The sequence below is a fragment of the Festucalex cinctus genome, chromosome 1 (assembly GCF_051991245.1).
Source record: "Festucalex cinctus isolate MCC-2025b chromosome 1, RoL_Fcin_1.0, whole genome shotgun sequence".
Lineage (NCBI taxonomy): Eukaryota > Metazoa > Chordata > Actinopteri > Syngnathiformes > Syngnathidae > Festucalex > Festucalex cinctus.
The window spans coordinates 61,064,755-61,075,372 of NC_135411.1; the positions used below are offsets into that span (position 1 = coordinate 61,064,755).

The following is a 10,618-nucleotide window of genomic DNA, read 5'->3' on the forward strand; positions in this document are numbered from 1 at the left end:
AAGGTGGTGTATTTATGTTAATTTTGGGTGGTGGGGGGCGTGACTTCCTTGTCCATTTAAAGTCGCCACAATCCTGTTTTGTCCTTGTAAACCACAATTCAAGTGTCGTCAAAAACCACCATTCTGTCAGGTCTGACATCTCAGGTTGTGAACCTCTTTTCTAAGAGCTGAAGTGTGCTAAATTTTTCTCAATTTTTTTGCAGTGTTTTAGCCTTACTCCCATCGTTATAGTCCCTTTAAAAAGGTGTGTCAACCTAAACCACCACCGGGCCTGTTTTTGAAATTTGTCAGTCTATACCATATAAACCTGTATGTGTGTGTGTGTGTGTGTGTGTGTGTGTGTGTGTGTGTGTGTGTATATGTGTATGTATGTACAGTACATACAGTGGTACCTCTACTTACGAAATTAATTGGTTCTGGAAGAAAGTTCTTAAGTAGAAAATTTTGTAAGTAGAGACAGATTTTCCATGTAAATGCCCTAATCCGTTCCAAGCCTCCCAAAATTCAGACATAAATGTTTTATAATGCATAAAAATGCATCAAAACATGAAACAAACACATGTTACAATTAGATTATTGCACAATAAATGAGAGTTGTGCATAATGTAAAAAACAAAACAAAGAATAGAGTAAAGAATAAAAATGATGGTCATTTAGCTTTTTAACTGTTGTCTTCGTTTTTTGTCCTCCTTGGTTCATGTTCTCTCTCAGTGGTTTTTGCCTGGCGTTTTGTGAAGAACTGATCCAAGGACGTTTGCTTTTGTCGGCTTTTAACAATCCTTCGGAAATGTCCAAGGCAAACGTCATCATAATGAGCGATTGCCCGACTGGTTAACACTTTTTCTGGGTGATTCGTCTCAACAAATTCAGAAACTTCATGGAATTTTCCTAGAATGTCTTTTATTCGGGCTGATGGAATCATGACTGCCTCCTCCTCCTCGTCCTCTTTGAACTCCTCCTGCACTGTCGTGTGTTGCATTGCCTCCAACTCCTTCAGCTCCGTCGTTGAAAGCTCCTCGTTGTGCTCCTGAATCAACTCGATGTCCTCTTCATTCACCTCAAGACCCATGCCCTTCCCCAGCGAAATAATTTCCTCAACTTCAGGCTCAACTACACCCTCCACCTCAAACCCCTCCATATCCCGTGGGGCAACATAATCGGGCCACAGTTTTCTCCACGCTGCATTGAGGTTATGCCTGGTCACCTCCTGCCAAGCCATGTCAATGATCTTGAGGCAAACATCCATCCATCCATCCATTTTCTTGACCGCTTATTCCTCACAAGGGTCGCGGAGGTGCTGGCGCCTATCTCAGCTGGCTCTGGGCAGTAGGCGGGGGACACCCTGGACTGGTTGCCAGCCAATCGCAGGGCACACAGAGACGAACAACCATCCACACTCACAAGCACACCTAGGGACAATTCGGAGCACCCAATCAACCTACCATGCATGTCTTTGGTAGAGATAGACCGATAATCGGCCGGGCCGATAATCGGGGCCGATATTTGACATATTGGTACATATCGGTATCGGCCTGTTTTATTAATCTGACGGCCGATATAAGCGATCCATTTAAAACTCCGTCTTTTCGCTTCGAATGCAGCCTAGAGCGTCTTTGTCTGTTATGGAGTCCAACTCCAGCAACGTAATGCCCATAGCAGCATTTGATTGGTTAGCCGTGCAAGAGCCAGAACCAATCAGTAGTGTAAGCCGCGTATCACAGTAGCCGGTCACACACGCACCCACGGACACAACACGAGACACATGCTTCGAAGGTAAGTTAAAAGAGAAGAGACTCCGCCGAACTTTTCACCATGATAAGCTAAACACATTGAATTATGTTGTGTATTAAATGCACTATATGGATGAAGCTGCATTGCCTTGCATTGAATCCCGCTAGCTAACAGTAGTGTGTTCAGTTTAGCATGTAGGCTAACACCCAGTAGCTAATTCGCTACTTGAACTACTCGGGGAGGGAATCACAGACATTTTCACTTAATTAAGTAAACAATGTTTGTTAGAAAGGTTCCAAATATTAACAGTTGTCATTATTAAATTGTCTAGTTCCATGTTAAGAGTAGAGTAAGGTCATTATATTTACCTCTCGTGACGCACACATTGCATTCTGGGTCACGTCCACTACTTGTTGCATAGCGGTTATTATGCAGTTAGATGCCACAGTGACACTAAATAGCGTTTAGTTACTTTATATTGTGTTTTTTTGTCGCACTGGTTTGCCATTGTGTGCCTTAAGCTTCGACGTCGATTTGATTGACAGCTCGTTGTGCAGCTCGTTAAAGTCCGCTCCGTAACTAATTAAGTGTCTCAAACACCGTTTAACTACACGAACGTGTTCTCTTTCGTATGTTAGGCATTAGTAGAGAAGTGCACTAGTGTGCTTATTTGTTCGTTTTGTCTCTCTTTTCACGTCATGTCTGCCGTCAGTTGGGACATTATCCTCTCAATGGATGCCACTAATATGTAACATCTACGGCCGTAGTCGGCTACAATTAATGTTCAGTGATGTAATTTCGTTACGTGCATCATACTTTGAATAATGAGCTCATGTTTGGTGTGTTGTATAACTTTCTCGTGTGTTAGTAACTATTCATGTGTACAGCTAAGATAGTGCTTGCTAATGTGAATTAGCAATGTTGTAGCCCAGTTATTATTTAGACAAGTAAACCTGTGCCATTAAGTGATACAGTACAATACAGTAGTGAGAGAATAGTGTGCCCATATACACACGCGTGTCTATAAGTGTAAAACACATTAAACAGCAGAAACTGGCAGCGGTCCACCGCAACAATGTCTATTTAACCAAGTAATTCTTACTATTATTATAACCAAGTTATTTTACTCTACCTTTTTCTGCGTTGATTGGGACATCCTAAGTGGCACTAAACTACATGATGAAGTGTGTTGTATCCTGAAGCTGTCTTTTGACAGTTCTCTTGTAGAGAGGAGTAGCATAATATTGCTGTTCTAGATTTAATATCCTAAGCTTATCAATACTGTCTATATGGTAACAATAACAATAATCATAATGAGAATAAGGTCTACAAGAACTGTATGGTGTTCAGGGATGAATAGTTTTTCTCATGGATTTTTATTTTATTTTTTGCTGTAGTAATAAGTAATGCCACAGTTGATGCACATTTTGAATGACAGGGTTCCTCCTATTACTTTAAAATATGAAAATATAACATTTATAACATTTATATAATAAAACTACAAGTATCCCAAATGCTATAAAAGGTAATGTCATGTTGGCCCCCACATTTAACTCCCCCCGCCACCAACGTCTTATTGCAGATGGAAGGATGTAAAATGAAAAGTGCAGTGTGAGAATCCATTGTAAAGAACGGCTAGGGTTTGCATTATTCAAAAATTTGGTGCCAACATTTTAACTTTTACTGCAAATGAATATCGGCTTCAAATATCGGTTATCAGCCTCCTTGACTAACGATAATCGGTATCGGCCCTGAAAAAAGCACATGTGGGAGGAGACCGGAGTACCCGGAGAAGACCCATGCGGGCACGGGGAGAACATGCAAACTCCACCCAGGAAGGCCGGAGCCTGGACTCGAACCGGAGTCCTCAGAACTGGGAGGCGGACGTGCTAACCACTTGGCTACCATGCCGCCCCTACCCATTTATAATCAAGTGTAAATATGTTACTTCATTAAAAACGGCCAAAAATAATAGCAACAGCACTCATACTTTATATATATTACATAAATAAAACACAATATTTTAATCAACAATGTAAAAAAAAAAAAAAGTACAATAAAGTGATTACAAAGCAATTGAAAACAATATCAAATGTTCATTTCGAAAATAAAGTTAACAAAATATTTGTTTACACAAAAAAATAAATAATACAAAAGAAAATAATGAAGTGTCCAAGTCTCAGGTGAATCATTCGCATGCAGGGCACTGGTAATCGCCCTTGATATTAGGAGTCCCGACACACCCATGGTGAAACCACCTTTTGCACATGTCACAGCAAATCTTAAAAGAGACAGAAAGTGAAATGTAAAAGTAATCTAGATACAATCTATAATCTTTTGGGAGCCATAGTCATATGCAATAGTACTTTGAAAATCACAGCAGCTATGATTAGAAGTAGTACATTTATAAACTCAACTGAACTTTATTTATAAAGCACTTTAAAACAAGCATTGGTGTACACAAAGTGCTGTACACAGGTGTGCCCCTGGTGGAACCTAGGAGCAAAACTAGATGGAACCCACATGAACCCATATGAAAACCCACATGGGGCCCAACTGGACATGTTGGCTGGGTCGTTAAGAAATTTCAACTCCACTTAATGTTGATTTAATTAACAACAATAATATCACTTTCGGAACTTTTACATTTTGCATGCTTACCCAAAGATGATTATCGTTATCGTTCTCCTCCAACCCACAAGAATGACACAGGTTGCTAAGATCATCTGTTAAGACAAGGAGTATAAGTCTTCAATATTCACCACCAAATTAAAAGAAAATAAATTGCTACAATCTAAAAACCCTTCTGTACTGTGTATTTTCTCTGGCTGCCCTGATTATTTGATCTTAATTCTATCATCAATCTTGTATTTAGCTGTTTAATCAAGTTTGTCACTAACATCATTTGAGCTGGGACATTACTGGAAAAAAAAAGTCACATTTTAGAAATAGTTTTAAAATTAATAAAGTGATGTTTAAAAATCAACCTATTTCCCAATAAATTGATTGAGATTGATCATTTAAGAAGAACATTCACCAGATTCCCGAAGGAGGCGGGAGGCTATATTTTGCCTCATCCTGTTCACTGCTGTGATTGTGGTCTTCATGTTGACTGTTTGTTTGTTTGTTTGTTAATATTTTCTCTGCAAACTGAAGAGAATTATAGTTATTACAGTATATGTGTTAAGATGAATACATAAACTAGTGAGATGCCGATATCCATGTATTAAATAGAACAACATAAATAAACGTTTGTCTCTACATCAAATGAACAGTTCTTTTATGATGAGTGTCACAAACAGCTATAGTCCTGTCAGAATACAGGCTAACAGATTTTGGTTTTAATTTAAAAATAGTAAATGACCTTGAGGTTGTACAAATTCTTTCAGCGGTGTGTGGGTACTCACTTTTAAGGCCAGGACACCACATGAGGTGCCATCTTGTTGGCGTGCATGAGGCAGGGTGCTGCAAGCCCACCTCGATACATTGCAGCCTTTTTTTGCGCACAAAGGCCCTACATGAAGGAAATATTTGAAATTATATTTATATCTGTTGCATTCTCATTCGACAGATCATAGACCTGCCTTTTGCCTGACACTGTAGTACTTTCTGTGTATCAGAAGACATCATTTTAAGAAAAAATATTACCTTGTTGACTCCTGGCACCGCTTAATGTTGCTCTGAGACTCCCCCAATGGATCAATAAAAAGGCATCTCTTGTCATGTGAGTACATTACCTTTTTATTTTTAACACAGAAAAAGTTAATTAGGCATCTTTACTAAAAACTGGGTGTGCATATGTAAATATTTTACACGTCAAAAATTGCATTTGAATGGGAGCTCAAGACAAAAACATGTAGCTAGATGGCCTTCATAACCATTGATGCACCTCATAAAGAACCTATATTTATACTGCACTTCACATCTCACCATCAACATCCAGTGGTGGTGGTCATTCACTATTCCCATGACGACAGAGTATGCCATAGCATCGAGCTGAAAGTAGAAAACAGTTATGAAAACCAACAGCATAATCACAGAAAAAACTTCCAGGGACATAAAAGTCCACTACATACAGTCCTGAGTCTTGGCGACTTTCCTTGCCAGATTGCCGTCACCGAGAAGCTATCAATGACAGCAGCCGCATCTTCATTGCACTTATTGTACTCCCGCACAAGAAGAGTCAGGTAAGCATTGATTACCTATGAAAAAAAAAATATCTTGTGTGGGGCATGCAGTTTAATATGCTGTTGACTGAGTCACTGTTACAGTATTCTATAAGGAGGATAAGATACCAAAGCATTATGCAGGTCACTGAATTGCAATTTATGCACTTTTCATTAATATGAATAAACTTATCAGAAAAATTAAGTGTAGCCCTTAATTCTTTGCATGGAAAGTGATGGAAAGGGATCTGTTGGAGCCTATGTATTCCTTCTTTTGACATTGTGATAATTATTATTTATCTGAATTATTTTCTGGCCTTCCCGACTCCTGCTCTTCCTCCTCCTCCTCCAGCCAGCCTGCTGATTACAGATTTAAGACAGCTGGATAGGCTGCTGGGTTTCCTTTTTTGTTGTGTTGAAGGAGTGAGGAGAGTAATAGTTTGTTAACCACTATAACTTTGTTAAGTCAATAATTTAATAAGTTTTAATTTGCTTTTTTGTTTTGAAGTGAACCACGGAGATGTTTTTTGAATAGAAACCTTTGTTGATTCGGAAAATGTTCCCATGAGTGCTTATTGTTTAGTGGGTCGAAAAACTTCCTCCCTGGAAGCTGCTCTTGCGCTTTTGGACATTTTTTTGGAAGGTAAGAGTAGCCGCAACAGCATCAGATTATGACAGTATACCTCACTCTCAAGCTCCTGGTTGGGACTAGTCCTTTCTATGTCCCAATAGTACAAAGTGTACTTTTCAATCTTTGAGAGAAAGACATGTGCTTTTTTCCCTGCCCATGCCTCTTGCACATCTGAGGAGATTGAACCACATGAAAGCATTGTTAAGTTGCTACTGTATGTATAACATGCTGTATTCTGAAAACTTTCATTAAGAACTTAAAAGGCCTTTAATAAAAATGATAATTTTTCATTTCACCAACAAATCTTAAAAATTTTATGATTTGCACTGCAGTCAGATGGAAAAATGTCAGTGAAGTCCATTTAGCTAAAATGCAACAGGAGAGTGACAAACCTTGTATTTTTTTCCCCGATTGAGAAAGCAGAGAATGAAACTAACTTACATTTTTCAGTTTGAAGCTCTGGTGCAGCTGGAGGTGATGAGGCCAGCGAGGCCGGAGATGTGGAGGTCGATGAAGGCAAGGAGGCAGCTGGAGGTGAGGAGGTCGGTGCGGCTGGAGGTGAGGGCGCCGGTGAAGCTAAGGAGACAGCTAGATGTAATGAGGCTGGTGCATCTGGAGGTGCTGATTTGGTGGATATGTTAAACTGAATGACAGAGGGACGGTTAGTCTGGGGTGCAGGTGCAGTTGAAGGCAAGGAGACCTTGGAAGATTTTATTTTACGTGGAATACGTGGAACTTCATTTTTTGCTTTTCCAAGCAAGTTGGTCAGTGTTGACTTTTGGAAGGACCACACAGTTACCTCCCTCGAGATCAGCACTTTTACCTTGAAGCGCTCTTATAATATATGGGCCGAGGAAGTTGGCCTCCAGCTTTCCACCCTTCCTCTGCTGGTTCCTCACATTTTGCCTCCAGACCTCATCTCCAACTTTGAAGACCTCTTGTAGCACCTGATTTGAGCCTCCGCCGCATGCTCGCCTGCTGTCTCCCCACATTTGCTTTGACAATGTCCCTAATGCTCTCCAGCCTCTTGATTTCCTCAGCCGGAGATTCCTCTCCCACAACAGCCTCAACATTGCTGTCCAACTGCACACAGAATTTTACACTTAATACACAAGCATTATTTTGCAGTAGATTTTGTCTTTGCATTGCATTGACATATACTTACAATTGCATTTACACAACATACTTTGCAGTTACACTTGTAATAAAATCATTTTGGTACTTTTCCACTAACCGTTTAGTGCACAGGGACCTCCGATGGGTACCGGGCCTCTCTCCCAAACATAAGGAAGTATGGGGAGTATTTGATGGTGATCTGTTTTTTTGTCCTAAGCCCGAACATTCCGGCATCCAAATACTCATCCCACAGGTCAGGTTTGCTGCCTACCAGTTTGCCAAGAGCCCTGAATAATAAACATATTCATAGGCATGTATTTAAAACCAGTCATTTCAATTCTGCCAACATAAATTGAAGACTATATACAGTAGGTCATGTTTCATGAGTAGATTGACCTTTGTTAACTTTTGACCTATTTTCTTCTCACCTTTGGATGGTGCCATTCATCCGTTCCACTAAACCGTTTGTTTGGGGATGATATGGTGCACAAAGACTCCGTTGGATCCCGAGTCTTTCACACACACTCTTGTTAATCTGTAAATGCAGAGTAAACATAAATATTTAACTGTAAAAAGAGTCTGGAGGATTCTTTTTTTTCTGGAAGGTGCAAAATTATTAAATGGAAGCTTCTATTTATTTTTACTGGATATGTAGCCTTTTGACTCAAACAATGATGAATGAAACTCTCGTCTCACTCCAGCTTGAACGTCACTGTGAAGCATTTTCTCTTCCTCAATTAAAACTTATCTAGCAGTGACATCTTCCTGCGATGCTAACTTTTAAAAAAAAATATATATAACAGAATCCTTTATTTTGTTAGTTTTTTTGTTTCACAAAATTTCTTAATGTGTTCATTCATATATTAATTATTTATTAAATTGGTAATTGACTGTAAATAAGTTAAAATTTTGGACCTTTTCTATTACATAGCTAGTGAATTGTGTGTGTGTGTGTGTGTGTGTGCGCGCGTCACTTCCCTTTTTAAATGCTGGAGGCTGAGGTTCCGTCGACCGCATCGCCCCCTCTCCCTCGCGCCCCCAGTCAGACTGGAACGGCTGCAAAGTCTGTTGGCTCCGCTGGGGTCGACCACACCCTTGGGACCCCCGTCCACCTCGTCCACCACGCTGCTTGTCCCGGTACCTCTTGGGGCATTTCTTGGCCCAGTGGTCCATACTGTCGCAGATGTAACAGCCTTTGTCTTGTCCAAACTGTCCTCGTCCCTGACACTTTGCCCGGCCTGTTTTGGATTGGCTAGGTTGAGTGTCCCCCATGTTAGGCTGTCGCTGAGAGCAGGTGTGGAGACAAATGGGGGTGGCAAACACCACTGGTGTAGGAGAGGAGGTCAATGATGAGTCTGTACTCGACCACAATGTTGGAAGGCCAAGAATGATGCGTGTTTTCTCTTGAGGTTCGCATATCAGCGACTTCTGTGGTTTCGGGACAGGTGGCGGTGCCATCATCGACCATGTTTGTCACGGAGGGGGTGTGAAGGACGGACCCAGAGGCGGAATAAACAGGCAGGGAGAAGTGGAATGACAGCAACTAGAATGACTTTATTGACTGTGGTGGGGAAGGACTGGACGAGACTGAAGTGGAGAAGACTGGGCTGGACGTGTACCCAGATCATGGCGAGGACTTGGCGTTGCGTGATGCAGAGACTTGGCGTGAGGCAGAGACTTGGCGTGAGGCAGAGACTTGGCGTGAGGCAGAGACTTGGCGTGAGGCAGAAGACTTGGCGTGAGGCAGAAGACTTGGCGTGAGGCAGAAGACTTGGCGTGAGGCAGAAGACTTGGCGTGAGGCAGAAGACTTGGCGTGAGGCAGAAGACTTGGCGTGAGGCAGAAGACTTGGCGTGAGGCAGAAGACTTGGCGTGAGGCAGAAGACTTGGCGTGAGGCAGAAGACTTGGCGTGAGGCAGAAGACTTGGCGTGAGGCAGAAGACTTGGCGTGAGGCAGAAGACTTGGCGTGAGGCAGAAGACTTGGCGTGAGGCAGAAGACTTGGCGTGAGGCAGAAGACTTGGCGTGAGGCAGAAGACTTGGCGTGACGCAGAAGACTTGGCGTGACGCGGAAGACTTGGCGTGACGCGGAAGACTTGGCGTGATGCGGAAGACTTGGCGTGATGCGGAAGACTTGGCGTGACGCGGAAGACTTGGCGTGACGCGGAAGACTTGGCGTGACGCGGAAGACTTGGCGTGACGTGGAAGACTTGGAAGGCTTGGAAGACTTTGAAGACTTGGTGTGACGTGGATGACGTATAAGACCTTGAAGACTTGGCGTGACGTGGAAGACTTTGAAGACTTGGCGTGACGTGGATGACGTAGAAGACTTTGAAGACTTGGCGTGACGTGGATGACTTGACGTGACTTGGCGTGATGCAGAAGACTTGGCGTGATGCAGAAGACTTGGCGTGGCTGACGTTGAAGGCTTGGCGTGGCTGACTTTGAGACTTGGCGTGGAAGACTTTGTAGACTTGGCGTGGAAGACTTTGTAGACTCGGCGTGGAAGACTTAGTAGACTCGGCGTGGAAGACTTAGTAGACTCGGCGTGGAAGACTTAGTAGACTTGGCGTGGAAGACTTGGTAGGCTTTGGCGATAAAGACTGGGTAGACTTGGCCCTAAAGACACCACTGTGACTAAACATGTAGACAAGCACCCTGCAGACATTCCAGCAGCAAACATTCAGCAAACAATGCTCCCACACCCGCGTGAGACAAACACCACTCCCTTATACCAACACTAATGACAATAACCGGACACACCTGGGAGACACAGCAGGGAGGGGGAACCAATCAGCACTACACATCAGGAAGGGAAGACACAAGCAGGTGGACAAGGTTAACATAACGAGACTGGGGAAGAAGACCGGAACACCAACAACCAACACTCACCAAAATAAAACAAAAACCCAACCCACAAAACCGAAACATGACAATGTTGGGACCTGAGGCGGAGGAAAAGGAGGTGCGCAGTTG

At 42.4% G+C, this 10,618-nt stretch overlaps 1 protein-coding gene across 1 annotated transcript; it reads right to left on the reverse strand.

The window, feature by feature from the left end:
• Positions 1-3,700: 3,700 nt before the first annotated feature.
• On the reverse strand, positions 3,701-9,102 carry LOC144012065 (uncharacterized). Its single transcript, XM_077511712.1, has 11 exons — positions 8,786-9,102; positions 7,775-7,931; positions 7,476-7,611; positions 6,970-7,362; positions 6,581-6,699; positions 5,808-5,933; positions 5,662-5,727; positions 5,380-5,468; positions 5,139-5,245; positions 4,393-4,457; positions 3,701-4,012 (listed from the first exon to the last, which is right to left on the reverse strand). The coding sequence occupies exons 1-11, from the start codon at positions 9,100-9,102 to the stop codon at positions 3,920-3,922; spliced, it is 1,668 nt and encodes a 555-aa protein (XP_077367838.1). The 3' UTR covers positions 3,701-3,919.
• Between the last annotated feature and the right edge of the window lie 1,516 nt (positions 9,103-10,618).